This window comes from Chiloscyllium plagiosum, unplaced genomic scaffold, assembly GCF_037043375.1.
Source record: "Chiloscyllium plagiosum isolate Xiang-an unplaced genomic scaffold, Cpla_swu_hap1 HiC_scaffold_6, whole genome shotgun sequence".
Lineage (NCBI taxonomy): Eukaryota > Metazoa > Chordata > Chondrichthyes > Orectolobiformes > Hemiscylliidae > Chiloscyllium > Chiloscyllium plagiosum.
The window spans coordinates 85,163,720-85,183,326 of record NW_028270144.1 but is presented as its reverse complement, the minus strand read 5'-3'; the positions used below and the strand labels follow the sequence as shown (position 1 = coordinate 85,183,326).

The 19,607-nt window shown below is 40.2% G+C and overlaps 1 protein-coding gene across 1 annotated transcript; it reads right to left on the bottom strand.

Moving 5' to 3' along the window:
- Positions 1 to 382: 382 nt before the first annotated feature.
- Positions 383 to 18,904, bottom strand: sap18 (Sin3A associated protein 18). Its single transcript, XM_043691927.2, has 4 exons — positions 18,771 to 18,904; positions 13,965 to 14,074; positions 13,117 to 13,239; positions 383 to 765 (listed from the first exon to the last, which is right to left on the bottom strand). The coding sequence occupies exons 1-4, from the start codon at positions 18,882 to 18,884 to the stop codon at positions 609 to 611; spliced, it is 504 nt and encodes a 167-aa protein (XP_043547862.1). The 5' UTR covers positions 18,885 to 18,904; the 3' UTR covers positions 383 to 608.
- Positions 18,905 to 19,607: the final 703 nt, after the last annotated feature.

The window sequence follows — 19,607 nt, the reverse complement described above, 5'->3', positions numbered from 1 at the left end:
TTGGCCAAAGCTAGAATACTGTTTATAGTCCAGAATCCACATTATAGGAGGGATGTGATTGCACTGGAGAGAGTGCAGAAGATATTTATCACGGTGAGGTCAACAAGGCAGTGACCATCAGAATTAAAGGACCACCAATAATATTTAAGAAATAGAGGAATGATGCTGGGTGAAGTAAACAGCAGTGTGTTGTAGACCTTTTAAGACTGTGAATATGCTAGCTAAGTTACACTTGTATAACTATATTGTTATGAATCAAAGTAAAACTTGGGTATTGAGAAGAGGATCATGAACTGTGATATGTCATTTTTAATAAACCCAGATTGCATTAAAGTTTCTGGACAAATTCTATGTGAACATTCTAGAGTCAAAAACAATGAAATGAAGGCACAATTTTATTAAAAAATTGCAAACAAACTAAACAAAATCAAAAACGTTGTAGCTGGAGCGCACAGATGCTTCCCCACATCTGCATTCAGTCAAAATTATCTCTCAAAAATTACCCTGTTTAGGAATAAAATACAGTGAAACATGCCAACATTCTTGGTTACATATACAGGGCCACCAAATTTCAGCCACAGCTGCCCAAAGCGGGTGAGGAAGGAACATTAATATGGTCTCATGCGGCCAGGTGGAGGCGGTGCTCTACTAGGTGGTGTTATTGCAATGTCCAGATAGTCCCCAATTTGAAATTTTTGCGATTGTAATGTCATCGAGTCATCTGGTCCTTTCCTCCCTGAAACAGTGGTACCGATTTCCTTCACTCTGTTATACAAAAGCAAAACAATAGTCATCTAGATGCAATTTTCACAGTTAAAAACTAAAATCTATTAGGACTGCTCAATGAGCAATGTAGTTTTGTTTAAGACACAATTAAACACTCTATACTTTAACCTTTTCCCTTTAAGCAACTCCAAACATCCTCTTAAAACTACAATGGGACTAATTAATAATATAAAGCTTCACTGATCAAATTCTAGACAGAAAATTACACTTTATAATTTGTGCTTTATTCTGCACCTTATTTGCCCTTTTAGATAGCAGATACTAGACACATAGACTAAGTCTACATAATCTGTACAATCCATGTGCATTTATGCCATTTTGATTTCTGTTAATATTGCCAAAATAAAAAGAATAATGGATTTAGATACCATGACTGCTCAGATACTGAAGTAGTTCATGCCCAAATTCAGTAACACCTGGAAATATCCAGGCTTGGCTGATAAGAGGTAAGTAACATTGACACCACACAAATGCCAGGCAAGGACTGTCCTCAATGAGAGGGGAGTCAGCGACATAACCATTACTAAATCCTACACTGTCAACATCCTGGAGGTTACCATTGATCAGAAACTGAATTGGACTAACCTTTTAAATAAAGTGGAAACAAGAGCAGGTCATGGGCTTGGAATCCTAGCATGGAAAACTCACTTCCTGACTCCCCAAAACCTGTCCACCATCTACAAGGCACAAATCAGGAGTGTGGTGGAATACTGCCCACTCCCTCCACCAACACCTAGCTTAGCAATTTGCACCATCTACATGATGCACTGCAGAAATTCACCAAGGCTTCTTGGATAGCACCTTCCAAATTCATGATGTTCTTCTGGATAGAAGTAAAAGTCAGCAAATACTTAGGAGTATCACCACTTGCAAGTTCCCCTCCAAGCCACTCACCAAGCTAACTTGGAAAGATATCACTATTTCTTCAGTGTCCTTTGGTCTATAAACAGACTGTAACAGTTCAAGAAGGCAGCTCACCACTCCCTTCTCAAGGGTAATTAAGGATAGACAGCCAGCGACAGTCACATCCCGGGAGTGAATAAAAGAAACAGGCTAATTTAAGCACCTCAGAGTTAAGGCTTTGGCCACCAAATAACTCTGCATCAATTGCATTCTCAAACTTATCAGATACATATTAAATGAGTAACAAGTAACTCACCTTATGAAAATATTATTAGGAAGCAACTTGTTTTATACATAGTTTAGTGCAACATATATTTTTTGACAGAAATCCTTTCCCCTTAGACGGTGAAAAATTAGTTGGAGTGGATTTATTCACCCACTTCACCTGCCTATTGCCTCCTATCCATCTTAACCATACTGCTGACCTCCAAACTGCCACTTTAAAGCTGACAGCCAACAACATACATTTCCTGCACATCAGGATAATTCAATCAGAGCTGATATCTTTCTCAAACCCATTCTCCTGCTTTTTCCCCATAACTTTTGATGCCCTTACTAATTAAGAATTATCTACCTCTGTCCTAAAGATGCCCAATGACTTGCCCTTCACAGGCTTCTGCAGTAATCAACTTCACTCTCTGGCTGAAGAAATTCCCCCTCATTTCAGTTCAAAAGAGTTGTCCCTTAATTCTGAAGCTGTGCCCTCAGGTCCTAGTCTCTCCTACTCGAGAAAACATGTGCTCCACATCCACTCTATCCAGGCCTCTCAGTGTTCAGTAAGTTTCAATCAGATGCCCCCTCATTCTTTGAAACTCCAAGACTCAAGATCCACCAGCTTTTTATAACAAACAGAAAACAGAATAAGCTTTATAATAAATCTAGTTAACAACTTGTAACATGAAAATTCAAACAAGCACTCCTCCAAATAACACACAGAACTACAGATATTTTACAGCACAAAGAGGCTACTCAGCCTGCCATCTCTGCCCTGGCTGAATAAATTCTCATCCCATTTTTCAGCACTTGGTCTGTAGTCTTGTTGGTTACAATGCTTCAGGTGTAGACCTAAGTTCCTATTTAATAAGTTGAGGACTTCCATTTCAACATCTAAACCAGGTAGTGAATTCCAGACATTTATGGTGAAAAGGTTTTTTTTCGTATGTCCCCTCTAGCCAGACCATCAAAAATCTGCAATCCATTGGATAATTGATCTCCCAACTAGAGGAAACAGGTCTTCCCTGTCCACTCTATTCAAGGCCATCATTGTTCTGTACACTTCAAAGAAGTCACCCCTCAGTTTTCTTTGTTCTCAGGAAGACAACCCAATCTTAGGTTCTCTAAGATACGACCTTCCCTTAACAAAACTATGCCCTAAATTTAGCATTACCACACTTGCTTTTTGTGGACACGTGCCTACGAATGTGCCCAGAATTGCACTTTTAAATGCCTCCCACTGACTTTATCCAATTCAAGTTTGCCAGATCATTCCAGGTTTGTCATGCTGTCTTACCACAACTTAGAACCTTTATTCACGTTATGTCTTTTCCTCCAACCGTAATGATGCTAAATCTAACTGTATTAGGATCACAGTGTCCAAAATGATCACCACTGCTATTTCATTCACCTACCCATCTTAATTTCCTAAGACAAAAAATGTGCCATCTCTTGATAAGCTTATTACATGCTGGCTAAAAAAAAATTCTCTTGAATGTATTTTAAGAATTATGTACCCTCCTTCCCTATCAGGAAGTCTGTATCCCAAATGACATTTGGGTAGTTGAGGTTACCAACCAACTGAGTTTTAACTCAGGAATTTGCCTACGTTTGCTTCTCTCTCTCTGTTGGGGATCTATATATGTGCAGCAGTGTGGCTGCCCCTTTATTTGCTTCTGAATTTAACGCACAAGTGGCCTCATTTGACACTTCATTTAAAATAGCATCCATTCTCTCAGCTGTAATTGAAGATTTAAAGAAGAATGCTAAGCCCACCTGTTTTATCCTCCTCTCTGGCCTGCTAAACAAGCTCTATCCAGGGATGCTGAGCTGCCATCATCGTCCCTCTTTAAGCCAAGACACCACAATAGTAATGATATAATGCTGATAGATGCCTGTGTCGACCACTCCTTATGTTTTGCTATACTCCTTATGTTTGCATTACCTTTTAATACTGCCAAATTCTTGTGCTGTACATTTCTCAACCTCTGCTTCCTGTCTTTCAGAGTCACTCACTAAATTTCTGCCCCATTTCTGGCTTTGAACTTGTCCTCAGGTTTCCAGCCCCATGCCAATTTAGTTTCTACAAACTTAAGCAAACAAAATTGAGAGAGAAACTCAACAGGTTTGGCAGTATCTGTGGAGAGAAAACAAAAGTTGATGTTTCAGGTCCAGTGACCCTTCTTTAGAACGAGCAATAGCAAAAGTCCCTTCAAAGGATATTTATCCCAGTCCTGTTCAGGTGCAGACCATCTGGCTTGTACAGGTCTGACCTTCACCAGTACAGTTTGCAATGCCCCAGAAACCTGCTGCCCAGCCATGTGTTCAACCACTCAATTTTCAAAGTTCTACATTCACGAGCACATGGGACCATCACCCCTATCTAGCACAGTGAAATCTGCTTTCAGGACCTTAGCCCCACTCCTATCTAGGTCACTGATACCAATGTCAACCGTGACCTCTGGCAGATTACCTTGTTTTGCAACAACTCTATAACATACTTTACCTTGGCATTGGGGAGGCAACAGACCATTCTGGAGCCATATTAATGCCCATAGAAATGCCTGTATGACCCTCTGACTATGCAATCCCTATAACTATTGCTCCTGTATAAGTCTTCCTCCACTGTCCAGCTGCCCATAGTACCACCAACTTAGCTCGAACTGCACTCTCTTGAAGAACCATTCATCCTTACTAGTACAGCAAATGTTTTATTAACTGGCACCTATGGGACCAGGAGTATGCTGATTTGATCAAAAGGTCTATATAATCAATGTAAAAACATACACTAAGTAAAAGAAACATAATGCGGGGGGGGGGGGGGGGGGGATGCTTTATTTACAGCATAAATCACAAATAATAATGCAACCTTGCCTTAAATAAAACTTATCGGCAGAGACAGCCTTCGCATTCACACCCTCAAATGACTACTTGGACATCACGGGAGATTTAGATAATACAGTAAACTTCTGGTTTACAATTTTTGCCCATTTATCAAGAATGCAGGTTCAAACAAAGTTTACTGTATCTAAATGGTATACCAATTCGCAAGCAAGATAGACTCCTGCAATACCTGTCTATTTTCTTCTTTAGATTGCCTGACAGTCATCCATTTGCTGTCTGCCTTTATCCTTCCAACCTGTGATTACACCACAGTGATTCCAGCTGCTGTTCCATTTCTGAAATCCTGAGCTCAGGGTTTTACAGTCTGTGATACTTCCTTCAGAGTGTTATCTAGAACAAATGGTGAATCAATGGCTTCACAAATATTGCAGAATGTACACTCCATTTGGCCACTCTGACCTGCCATCCTGTAATTTTTAAAATTATATACTCTGAATAATACAAAACATAACAGTTGTCACCAATCAGCTGCTTCTGCTGTACCAAAGGAAAAGCTAACTACAGGAATGAAAACATTAGGGAAGAAAGAAATGCGTCCAGTGTCTCACCAAACTTTGTCTATCTCAACAAATTCCTACTTTCCACCCGATTGCCAAAGCAGCACTGAGGAAAGCCTCTACTTATGCTTCTTGAAAACAACTGACAAACTTCAAAGAATTAGATTAATCCAGCCATTAACTAATTACAGTTTCTCTCAGTTTGAGAGACTTAAGGTTTCAATTAAAAAAACGTTACTCAACTCAAAGTGTAATATTTAGTTAACTGATAAATTAAAAGGGAAAACTAGACTTTAGATAAAAATTACCCCTTAATTTGTTTTCACTCACTACTTCCCAGTGTAGAAAATGCCTGAAGGAGAATCACCATCACCATCAACCACCGAAACACCACCTACCCTTGTTATAAAGGGAACAAACTATTTACATTGTTATGTTGGAGTTGAATGTAGATTTCATTTTACACGAGTTAACAAATTTACAGACTTGCTGGACTCCTCCTCTTAGACACTCTACCCTGTAACCTTAACACAAGTAGATGCTTCTTGATGCCTCGGTTACTGATGTAATGAAGATTTATACATCACATTCCTTGGGATTCAACCTCTTGGCAATTCAATAAACACAAACATTTAATCTGAAGTGTAAACTATGAACTGAAGGTGGGTTTTTTTGTTAAAACAAATTGTTATACATGGAAAAAGTAAAGAACATGTATTTTTAATATTTCATAGTTTCAAAGCCAACTGTATCTTGGCAACACACATTTGGACAATTATTTAAACCAGTTTAGGACAATTTGTCCTTGGGAAAACTGTCAGGCCATTCTTTCATCAAAGTCTAGCTTTTGATAACATTTGATATGATTAAAAACTAAATGTAATCACATCTCAATGGTATGCCAGTATGTTCTACTAGAATGCTTGGTGTCAGTTCAGACTTGCTCCAATTCATTATGGAGTCAGACAAAGGTCAGTATGGATTAACCAGGACCAGGGGCATAAAAGAAAATCATTCTGTATTCATAGAATCACAGAATCTCTTTAGTGTGGAAATAGACCATTCGGCCCAACATGTTCACACCGAACCTCCAAAGAGTAACCCACCCAGACCCATTCCCCTATATTTACCCCTAACTAGTGCACCTAACCTACACATACCTGAACGCTATGGACAATTGAGCTTGGCCAATTCACCTAACATGCACATCTTTGGATTGTGGGAGGAAACCCACACAGACATGGGGAGAATGTGCAAAGTCCATGCAGTTGCCAGAGACTAGAATTGAACCTGGGTCCCTGGCACTGTGAGACAGCAGTGCTAACCATGAGCCACCATGCTGCCCTGGATGATACTGCTTTTAAAATTGAAGCAGAACTGTAACTCTTTGTGGTGACTTGAACATCAGCTGTGTATATCGGTGACTGAAGTGACAAACTAAAAAAGTAATTTACTTAGAGGATTCTTTCAAGTCTACAGGAAAGCCATGTTGAGCGAGTAGAAGTCTCAACAAATTTGCTGAACTGTCACCCTAACAGCCATTAGGAAGGGATGGCCATGCTGTTCAACAGCAGAATTGAGAATGTGTTCTGGGACATCATCAGTCTGAAGTGGCAATGTGCCTCACTCATCTGGAGGAAATAGCATTAAGACTCTTGGCCTCCTGTATCGCCTCCACATCTTGAGAGGACCTTACACTACAACAGTTTAGCAGCTATAGGCCCTGGACTAGCTGGCTCATCTGTTCCTCCTTACTTTCTCTGACTTTGCTGCACCACTGTCATGGTGATAATCCTTGCTGTAGATGGATCCATTAGTCATGGCTCCAATGATGCTGTGGAGAGAATATCTGAAACCAAACAAGTTCTTGATATAATGTGAACAGTCATTCATGTCAATCACAAATGACAGTTTAGACTAGTCCTCTACACAGTGAGACTGGAGAACTCCCAAGAAGGAAAGCTTTTGACACAGGGAGCTTTATTCTATGTATATAGAGGGAGGATTAATGAAACCTTGCCCACTTACCTCAGCTCCCACAAGAAGGACAGCATTGCATGTAAGCATGTTCACAAATAGTTACCATTCAAGGTGAGAGGAAATCAGCTCTGTGCACTTGTGCAGCCTATGAGACCTTTGAATGTTTTTGCGAATTGAAGTCTGCAAGTGGTACTTTTTAAGGTTGTCTGTGATTGCTTTTGTTTCAGAGATGACTGTGATCAGTCAGTCATGATCAATGACATGTCCAAGATTGCTTGTGGCCAAGATTTGTATTCCACATAATTGGACAGTGTGTGCATTTCATGTGCAGGGTGTAATGATTCTGTGTAAATGCCTAATTAATGCAGTTTCTCCTGAAGGGCCACACATTGCACACTGATAGAGTCTGTGTTTTCCAACAAATAAAAACTCTTACTCCATTCACTTTGGGTGTGGCTCCAGTCATTTTCCATTTCCACTGGGCATTTTTGACCCAAGTAATGATGGAAGGCAGTGGCAAGGGTTGCACTTTGCAGTGAGTCTGATAATCAAAGCCTTCCATAATGCATGTTCTCCCATCCCCTCACCGCTCAATACTAATAAACATCATATCGATTTATCAAAAACTGAGTTTCCACATGTAACAACTCAACTTTTAATTAACATTCTCATCTCCCATGTTAGTCCCTGAGCCCCAGCCCTACAGTTTAATTGTGCTAACCATCTTGTTGCACTTACCCCAATCACAGCTCCTCTGATGCACTGTTGTCTTGAGAAAATCTATAGCCTAAAAATGTCTTTAAGCATTTAGACTAAAATATATTGCTGAATTATAGAACACGCCAGAAAATAGACTGGCAGGAAGGCTCAGAAAAAGGGGGAAACTCGAGGTATAGAGTCATAGAGATGTACAGCATGGAAATAGACCCTTCGGTCCAACTCGTCCATGCCGGCCAGATATCCCAACCCAATCTAGTCCCACCTGTCAGTACCCAGCCCATATCTCTCCAAACCCTTCCTATTCATATACCCATCCAAATGCCTCTTAAAATGTTGCAATTGTACCAGCCTCCACCACTTCCTCTGCCAGCTCATTCCATACCCGTACTACCTTCTATGTGAAAAAGTTGCCGCTTAGGTCTCTTTTATATCTTTCCCTTCTCACCCTAAACCTATGCCCTCTAGTTCTGGACTCCCCGACCCCAGGGAAAAGACTTTGCCTATTTACCTTATCCATGTCCCTCATCATTTTGTAAACTTCTATAAGGTCACCCCTCAGCCTCCAACGCTCCAGGGAAAACACTCCCAGCCTGTTCAGCCTCTCCCTATAGCTCAAATCCTCCAACCCTGGCAACATCCTTGTAAATCTTTCCTGAATCCTTTCAAGTTTCACAACATCTTTCCGATAGGAAGACCAGAATTGCATGCAATATTCGAACAGTGGCCTAACCAATGTCCTGTACAGCCGCAACATGACCTCCCAACTCCTGTACTCAATACTCAATAAAGGAAAGCATACTAAATGCCTTCTTCATTATCCTATCTACCTGCGACTCCACTTTCAAGGAGCTATGAACCTGCACTCCAAGGTCTCTTTGTTCAGCAACACTCTGTAGGCACTTCCCATTATGTGTAGAAGTCCTGCTAAGATTTGCTTTCCCAAAATGCAGCACCTCACATTTATCTGAATTCAACTCCATCTGCCACTTCTCAGCCCACTGGCCCATCTGGTCAAGATCCTGTTGCAATCGGAGGGAAACCTCTTCGCTGTCCACTACATCTCCAATTTTGGTGTCATCTGCGAACTTACTAACTGTACCTCTTATGCTCGCATCCAAATCATTTATATAAATGACAAAAAGTAGAGGACCCAGCACTGATCCTTGTGGCACTCCACTGGTCACAGGCCTCCAGTCTGAAAAACATCCCTCCACACCACCCTCTGTCTTCCACCTTTGAGCCAGCGTAGAAGATAAAAACATCTGTGCTCACCAAGTGACAACAGGATGCTCTAAGACAATTAAGAACATTTGCCTTAGCATCAGTGAATCTGTGTGAGTAGGACACCCAGTGATAATTTCACAAGGGAATGGTCATGAATGTTAATGAAAGTGTTTGATTCTGACCCGGAAACGAAACTCAGTACTATCAAAGCCTTGTAATTGATGGTCAGGTTCTGTCAATTATAATGTACTCTTAGCACCCTTGCAAGCTGGGCAGACACAGAAAAACATCTTTGCTGTTACAGGACCCTGACTTGAGAGTTCAAAAGGACACTAGAGAGCGAGAGCGAGCATTTTAGTGCTGAGGCTGTTGAAGCCAGTAGAAAATTAATGCTTACTGCATACCTGCTATGGATTGAATTTAATTGCATTTTGGGACTTTATGATGATATTGAGTAGCCATTACCAGTTATTAAATACAAACACTGTAAAAGGTAATATTGATGAAGCTTTAACTTACTTGCTGTTCTTGCAGACCACCCTACAGACCTTACAGACTGCCCCACTGTCAATTCTAACTAATTAGATCTTATGTCTCATTTGAATTTGAATCACAACCCTGAAAAGAAAGCACGTTTAATTCAAAGACTAATTAATTAGTTTAAATGCAACCTTGTGGGAACATATCAACCTCAGGTACAGAATGATTCAGTACTTAAAAAGTAGGAGTCTGCTCCTAACTTAGAAATTATTCTAGGCGTAACATTGAAGAGATTCTGGCACAATGTGTCATGGGGATGTACAGCATGGAAACAGACCCTTCGGTCCAACCTGTCCATGCCGACCAGATATCCCAAACCAATCTAGTCCCACCTGTCAGCACCTGGCCCAAATCCCTCCAAACCCTTCATATTCATATACCCATCCAAATGTCTCTTAACTATTGCAATTGTACCAGCCTCCACCACATCCTCTGGCAGCCATTCCATCCACCCTCTATGTGGAAAAAGTTGCCCCTTAGGTCTCTTTTATATCTTTCCCCTCTCACCCTAAACCTATGCCCTCTAGTTCTGAACTCCCCGACCCCAGGAAAATACTTTGTCTATTTACCCTATCCATGCCCCTCATGATTTTACAAACCTCTATAAGGTCACCCCTCAGCCTCCGACACTCCAGGGAAAACAGCCCCAGCCTGTTCAACCTCTCCCTATAGCTCAAATCCTCCAAACCTGGCAACATCCTTGTAAATCTTTCCTGAACCCTTTCAAGTTTCACAACATCCTTCCGATAGTTTCCGATAGGAAGGAGACCAGAATTGCACGCAATATTCCAACAGTGGCTTGTCAGAGAGCCATTTTATGGTCAAAAGTTTGCCCTCCTTGCTAAGAAGCCATTTTGTAAAACAATTGTATCTGACATGCGAGCTGTGCAAGGTTACCTTATGAACTCTCCAATTAGCTCAGACTGGTACCTCTTTATTATAGCTTATCTCGTTAGCAGGTGCCTAACTCAGCTGGATATGTTTTTCCCACCTAATGAATGGCTTAGGGCCTGTAGGAGTGATTAGTCAAGCATGCATAGACCTGTCAATTAATTTTTCTTCCTAATGAATTATTGTTTGTCACAGTTATCTGTCTAAGAACATGCAACGTTTTTGTAACCTTTTGTATAAAGGAAGCCAGAGCTGAAAATGTGTTGCTGGAAAAGCGCAGCAGGTCAGGCAGCATCCAAGGCAGCATCCAAGGAGCAGGAGAATCGATGTTTCGGGCATGAGCCCTTCTTCAGGAAAAAGGGCTCGTGCCCAAAACGTTGATTCTCCTGCTCCTTGGATGCTTCCTGACCTGCTGCGCTTTTCCAGCAACACATTTTCAGCTCTGATCTCCAGCATCTGCAGTCCTCACTTTCTCCTATAAAGGAAGTCACTTTGTCTCAGTACATCAGAGTAGCCTGCTGGGGCACTTGAAGAACTGGTACCCTACTCTCCTAGGTTATTAGAACCTAGTTAGTTTAGCTTATAGATATCAGTGTTATGGTGTAACAGTGATGCTATTGGTAAATAAAAGGGAATGACTAAAATTAAATGAGTCCGTAAGAGGTTTTTTTATTCCAGAGAGTATGATCTCTGGGACGAACCGAGAGAGAGACTTACATGTCTGAGTCTATAAGGGATTCCCTGGGCAGTCTCAAATCTGTATTTTAACAGTCTCCCACCCTTTTTTTTTTTAAATTGAGTTGTTCCTCTTCACAAATATTGCCCCTGCTGCATCCCCATATATTCCCTTCAATTGCTCTGGTTTCCTCCCACGATCCAAAGATGTGCAGGTAGGTGAATTGGCCATGCTAAATTGCCCAGTGTTAGGTGCATTAGAGGGAAACGGGTCTGGGTGGGTTACTCTTCGGAAGGTCAGTATGGACTTGTTGGGCCGAAGAGCGTGTTTCCATACTGTAGGGAATTTAATCTAATCTAATCATGACACCAAGATTGAAGGTGTAGTGTACAGAGAAGAAGGTTACCTCAGTGTATGATGGGAGTTTAATCAGATGGGCCAATAGTTCGAGTGGCCGATGGAGTTTAATTTAGATAAATGGGAGGTGCTGCATTTTGGAAAGGCAAATGAGGGCAGAACTAATACACTTAATGAGAAGGTCCTGAGGAGCGTTGCTGAATAAGGACACCTTGGAGTTCAGTTCATAGTTCCTTGGAAGTGGAATTGCAGGTAGATAGGATAGTGAAGGCGGCATTTGGTATGCTTTCCTTTATTGGTGAGAGTATGGAGTAGAGTTGGGAGGTCATGTTGCGGCTTTACAAGACATTGGTTAAGCCACTTCTGGAAGATTATGTTCAATTCTGCTCTCCCTGCTGTAGGAAGGATTTTGTGAAATTTGAAAGGATTGAGAAATGACTTACAAAGATGTTGCCATGGTTAGAGAATTTAAGCTATAGGGAGAGGCTGAATAGGCTGGGCCTGTTATCGCTGGAGCATCAGAGGCTGAGGGGTGACCTTATAGGGCTTTATAAAATCATGAGGAGTATGCATAGGATAAATAGACAAGGTATTTTCCCTGGGATGGGGAAATCCAGAACTAGAGTGCATAGGTTGAGGGTGAGAGAGGAAAGATTTAAAAGGGATCTAAGGGGCAACTTTTTCATGCAGAGGGTGGTGCATGTATGTAATGAGCTACCAGAGGAAATGGAGAAGGCTGTTACAGTTACAACATTTAAAAGGCATATGAATAGCAAGGGTTTGGAGGGATATGGGCCAGTTGTTAGCAAATGGGACTGGAATAATGGATGAGTTGGACAGAAGGGTCTGTTTTCGTACTGTACGTTATTGACTCGGAGTACTATATTTATGCTACCTGAAAAGAACTGGCAACACCAAGAAGAGTCTCTAAACAAACACAGACAAACACAAATACAACAAGTAAATGCGCGGGGAAGAGAACAGATTTCTCCCTGTGGAGAATCATTTTGGGAAAGATACATTTTGCTAATTAGTCCTTAAAGGTAAACAAAGAGAAGATGTGGAATGTCCATCTAAAGTTATCTCCTACAAAAGCCAATGCCATAGGGATCTTTCCCAATATAGCTTGCTTCAGAAACAGTATCTTCACAGAAGGTCCTCTGGATGCTCTTGGTGAAGACAATCAAGGTTCAGAAGGTCCAGAAACAAAGTTGAAAATCTCCTTTTCTTCCACAGACTGGCTATCAATTAATCGCCAGTGCAGTCGGAAGCTAGCATTTATCACCAGACACAATGTGAATTTCAAGGAAAAGTTCTATTAAAAATAGTGTCTTTTCATTCACAATTTAAGTAAAAACAATCCAGATATGCATACTCCTTCAATTTCAAGCTCATAAAAAACGATGAATATAAAGCTACACAAACCTGTAGCCAGGTCGTTTAGGATCTGGATACACAATTGCAAAGCTGAAATGTGTTCCTTTCTTCCGGGCCTCTGGATAGACTTCCTTTACTAAACTTGTTAGTTCCTTCAGTGTAGCATCCATCCTGAATAGAAACAACAATGTAAGTATAATTTTATTAAATGCTCATGTGCACAGACTTGAATTGTAGCTTACCATGGATGGTGAGGGAACAAAGAAAACAATTGCCACTTCTAAATAAATTTAAGATGTTAGAGCAACTTTTCTCACCAAGGAAACCACTCCTCAGGAGTACAAAACACAAACATTACAACCGATATGCTTGATTAGGGAATTTCATATTATATGTCTACTTCACAGACAAAAAGGCGGCAATAAGTTTAAACTATCTGAACAAACACTTACCATGAGTTGGTGAAGAAAATGGAAGATTGAAAATTGTTTGCAATGTTTGTTTTGATCTCTATTTAAGATAAATTTATTCAGGATATTCAACAAAGTGGGCAGGGAACTGTTATAATGGTTGAATCAGAGGCATAAAGGAGACATAATGCAAATCTTATGATTGTAGGCAAGAAGAAAATTGAAATCAGAAAAGAATTTGTATAATTTGATTGACAATTATTGGAGGTATGGCCAAAAGAACTATTAGTCAATGAAGCAAGGAGTTGGCTACTGAATCAGACAAATCTTTGAAATGAAATCTAGTTAAAAAAAATTCCTTGCAAAACATGTGATAAAGACAGAATAGACTAGTAGTTAAAACACCCATTTCCAAAAGCCACAACATCATTAAGCACACCATATAATGACTGGAAGCATGTTTTACAGGAGAATTACAACACTTACCAAGTGTAGATCTGTAGTTCACTAGATGGGACATTCCCTCGAGCAAAATCATCCACTCTGTGATGTCTTCCATTGTTAGTTGTGAACACTCTCAACAGAAGAGGGCAGGTCTAAATTTTGAAACATTCAATTAAGAAAAACTAAGTTAACAAATCAACATAACTTGTTTCTTAAATCACCATAAATTGCATTACTCTTTTGCAAAATTCTATTTGGAAAGTTAAAATTAAATCCCAAATGTCATTTTTCTGTAATGATTTTGCTATTACTCAAAACATGGGCATAAATGTCAAATCTAGGTCCAAGAAATTAACAGCAGAAACACAAATTAATAAGATTTAAGGGCTTTTTTCAGCAAAGTTTGGGAAATGGTGCACAGAGATTCAGTTGTATTTTTCGCTAATAAATATCCTTTTTTTTTTCTGAATCACAGCATGTAAAGTAAACAATGTATGCTCTCCAAATTGAAAGTTAATAGTAAATTAATAATGCCAATAGACACCTTATATTTCTGAAACTCTACCGCACCCACTTTACATGATTTAAATGTATGGCATCATGAGTTAGGATTAAGCTGGATAAAGTCAGTGTTGGGGGCTGCTGAACTTATGCAAATTTATGAGTATACACAGATAAACATCTTCGTGGAAGATTTTAAAAGGGTGATATTTGATCAGCTAGAGTGTAGATTTTAAAAGTGCAAGAACTGTACAGCTGAAATAAAATGTAACAGATACTGAACAGGCAAATAAAAGTTTAAAATGAGCAGGAACTGAACAAGACTGTGGGACCAGAGAGTCTGAACTTAATGGGAGGGAAAAATAATCACTTAGCGGCATCACAGAATAAGGCAACGTACAGAATACATCAGGGCGTTGAGAAAATTCATACCTAAAAGTGGTCAAAACTCTCACTGGAAGGTGTGGTGGAAAAATTGGAGTGTATGTGTATGAGGGTAGACGGTTGGGGTGGTTGAGGAGGAGGAGCAGCAGCAAACAGGCAAGAGTAGTTAAACATTTTAAACAAAACACATTTATGGTATTAGAATGAAAGTTGTGTGAACTGGATAATTTAACACTGAACACTATTTCAGATAGCCTTGCACTTGAGTTATGACATGTCAAAGCACCTCACATTCAGTCTTTTCTCATCTGATTTACTTAGATTTGTACTTTCTATCTCTTCCTGTCACAGTCTGCTTACTATTTTCTGTATTTATACCTTTCTCTTTTGCTTCCTCTCTTTGATTTATTTTCCTAAGTTTGATCCCTTGACCCCATTTTTCTTCAAAATCCTTTGTATTTCCATAGTTATGTGGTTTGCAGGACTCTCCAAATGGTACAGATCCCACTGTTGCCAGTACTCATGCCTATGCCTCACAAACAGGAATCCATTCCCCCTACACAAGTCTTTGAGGCATGCATTAATCTCTCTAATCTGGTTTGCTCCATGCCAAAATATATATGACCCAGGTAATAATAGAGATTATGATGCAGAATTGATTGAAATGCTTTGCAATATGATATTATAAATGTTTCAAAATGGTTTTTTTTTCTCTGATTCACGTTTGGGGAAAAAGAACACTTAGATTTTGAAGGAACAAAAAAGTACACACTGTTGAATGTTCAGATGGATGTCAAAATGACATGATGGCACAAAGATAAATCTCTAGACTCTTCCAGTAGTTGCTCAAGCCTTTATGGACTCAACTCTCTCAGAAAAGACTATCGAGAAATTGTCCAGACCCCCTTAAAAACAGAAAACCAAGTTTTACACTGGACTCATAACAAGCTGAGTCAGAAAGGTAAAGAGCAGCCTTTTTCCCAACTCAAAACCAAACAAACAATCTCAAGCAAAACACTGTTCAAACAGACTAACACCTGATGAAGGAGCAGTGCTCCGAAAGCAAATGCTTTCAAATAAACCCACTGGACTACAACTAGGTGGTGTGTGATTTTTGATCTTGTCCAACCCAATCCAACACTGGCACCTCCACATCAAACAGAAACTAGCTCCTTACCAATCATAAATCTTGTCAGATATCTTTCAGAAAATTCCTAAAACCACATGGTTTATAAGAAATACCCTGTTAAAACAATGGATATCCAACGTGACTTTTCAGGGACTCCTTTCAAAAAAAACTTACACAGAACTTGAAATAAATTATTTTTTCCACAATCCTTTTTATCCTAGATATTCCAGTTCAGCAGAGTAGTAGGGCCGTGCAACATGACGAATGGAGCCCTGTGTGAAGTTGGGATTTATCTCTGTGGTGATCACCAATAATAATACTATCATAGACTGGTGCATAGGTGACAGGTAAACTGGTGAAAAAGAGATATCCTGGTCTACAGACAGGAGTCTTGAAAGGTAGACATAAGGACCTCTGAGATATAACACAGGCAGTATGTCAGAATAAGTGTTGCTCAAGTTTAAACTTCCAATGGGCAATTACCATTTTGTGGAACCCTCTGAATAGGTCCTCAACTTGGAGTTAGGATTGCAGATTTTAGAGGGTTCTGACGTACCGTAATAGTCAATCAGGAAATAAAAAGGATTAAAATTAAAACATATCCTTATTCTTGGCTAAACAAAGAAATGATCCTCTAATCGCTCACATGGGCATACTCACTCCGCCATAGATCTGTCTCACTCTGGTCCCATCCCATTGCCACCGCCAACTAATCCTTTTGGCATATCTAGTTATTTGAATACCCAACATCTTTACTAAGACACATTACTCTCATCTATCAAATTAACATATTTTCAGCAAAGGAGTTAAGTGGCCATTATACCTCCTGGATAAACAATCTGTATCTTCATAGTCACAGGATAGTCACCACCTTTCATTGAATTCAGATGGCTGAACTTCCTCTTGATTACAATTAGGTTGAATGAAATGATACACCCAAAATTGATATTTATTTGAACTCATATCTGGCCAGTATCATTACAAACATCATGCAAAACAGCCAAACAAATAGCTCCATGAAAGCAATCCAAAGAAAACTCATCACTTTCTTTTAAAAATGTGAAAATTATGAAAGCTTCGAGCTGTGTAAATGCCATTTATGCACATCAGGCACAATATATTCACACCATGTACGAGTCACTCAAACTTCTGTCTCTCCAACACCTGCCCAGCATCTTCACAACACAAGTCAGGAGTGGCTCTCCATTGTCTGCATGCAGTTCCAAAAACAACCAAGAAGCTCAACACTATCCAGAACAAAAACCCACCTGATTGGCACCCCAACCACTACTTTCAATAGTCACTTCTTTTGCCACTGACATAGGGGCAGCAATGTGTACCATCTAAGAGGTATACTACAGTAGCTTACCAAGGCTCCTCTGCCAACATCTTCCAAACCACTGCTGCTTACTAAGTTTAAAATCACACAACACCAAGTTATAGACCAACAGGTTTATTTGAAAGCACTAGCTTTTGGAACACTGCTTCTTCATCAGGTGGTTGTGGAGTATAAGATAGGAAGACAGTTTATAACAAAACTGTAAACTTTTGCTATAAATTCTGTGCCTTACGATCTTATACTTCACAACCATCTGATGAAAGAGTAGCACAACCACCTGATGAAAGATTTTAACTCTGTACATCCCAGTCCAACACCTGCACCTCCAAATCATGACTACTGCTTACAAGGACAAGGATAGCATATACATGGGAACGTCGACAAAATCAAGCTCATCTCCTGTTGTGGATCAAAATCTTGGTACTCCCTTCCTAACAGCATTTTGGGTGTCCCTACACCCAAAGGGCAGAAGTGGTTCAAGCTGGCATCTCACCATCACTTTTGCTCAGACAATTAGGGACGGGTGTACATTAGATTAGGTATTCAGAATACTCACATCTCACAAGTGAAAAAAAGGAATGGAATTGTGGAAATTATTTCTAATGTGACTCAAAAATATATTCAAAGAAACAAAAAACCCACAAAAGTTCTCAGTGAGACTGAGATTTTTCTTTTTAAAAAATCATAAGTTATAAAAAACAGCTTTCTTGTTTAAAATTCTGCATTTAATTTCACACCTATTTTGAAACAATGAGAGATTAACGTTTTCATCTCCTGAATGAGTTCAGTTCACAACTGAACTAAGAAAGTAGTAAATGGACTGGCATAAAAGACTGGATGAAGATTCGGACATAGTGGTTTCTGCATACACAGCAATGAGCCATGTCCCTTTTTAGTTGATAATATATGGAAACAGAAGTTTGTCCTCAGCGCTGGCAAAATAGGAGTCATATCAACTCTCTACGACATGCCCGATATCCAATTTAGTTTCAGTCAATTAAATTAAACTGTAGGTGCTCACAGGCGACTGATCTGATACCGCCTGTTTCTCCCCTGCCCCAATTACATTGGTCCCTAGCCGTAATCCTACAATTTTATGTTTAGGTGCAGGTTCGCAGCTTGTTCTGACTGGAACCCTATTAACACCCTCACAATGTATCACAAAGAAAAACATTCAGAACAAAACAATTATTAAAAAAAAAAGACTTCTGGTTTTCGATGTAGAAATTTCCAGTTACCGGTTGAAATTGGGCCGAAAGGAGAAACCTTGGCCTCACCCTCAATCAGCTCAGACCGCGGCACCTCAGTCAGTCCACCCTGTGAAAAATGCTTCATGTCTGAGAGTGAGAGAGACCCCGCAGCGGCGGCATCTTCCAACGTGCACTTTCCCGGAATTGACATAACCCAGGCCTTGACCTGACTCAACCTGCAAGGCCGCCGCTACTGCCTCAGGTGATAGCCCTCGCCAACCCCCGTCATTGCGAACGATTTTCACCTTTTCGCGATCCACTGGCTTCTCCGGTTCTTTCTTAATCTCCTCCTGGGTGACTCTGGACTCCACCGCCATATTACCTCCCCTCCGCTCTCTCAGTGATGGCGACCGCACCATAGAGAGCAAACAGGCCCCAAGAGCCGCGCACGCAGAACGCGCATGTCAATAACTAGTTTGTGACAAATGCAGCAACCATTTTTTATCCTGGCAACTGCCCATGGTGACTGGCAATAGAGTGAGGGAATATGATAATGACATTAGGCGAAAATGAGGACTGGAGACAAGAGTCGAGAGTGTGTTGCTGGAAAAGCACAGCAGGTCAGGCAGCATCCGAGGAGCAGGAAAATCGACGTTTGGGGCTGATAATGACATTGACTGTCACTTATTTCACCCCCAATGAATATACTATAGCCATGTTTGTAGCTGATACAAACATAGGTGGGAAGGCAAGTTGTGAAGGTGATATATAGAATCTTCAAAGGGATATAGGCAGGTTAGGCAAGTGACCAAAAGCCTGGTTATTGGAATATAATGCTGGAAAATGCAAGATTATGCACATTGGCAGGAAGAATAGAAAAGCTGAATATTATTTAAATGGACAAAGACTGCAAAAAGCTGCAGCACAGGAGGATTTGGAAGTGTTGGTACATAAATCATAAAAGGTTAGAATCCAAGTTCAGTGGATAATAGTGAAATAAAATGATGACCTTTACTGCAAAGGGAATAGAGTATAAAAATGGGGAGATCTTGTATAAAACTGTACAAGGTACTAGTCAGACCAAATCTGGAATACTCTGAACAATTTTTGTTTCTTTAGCTAAAGGAAGGTATGCGGGCATT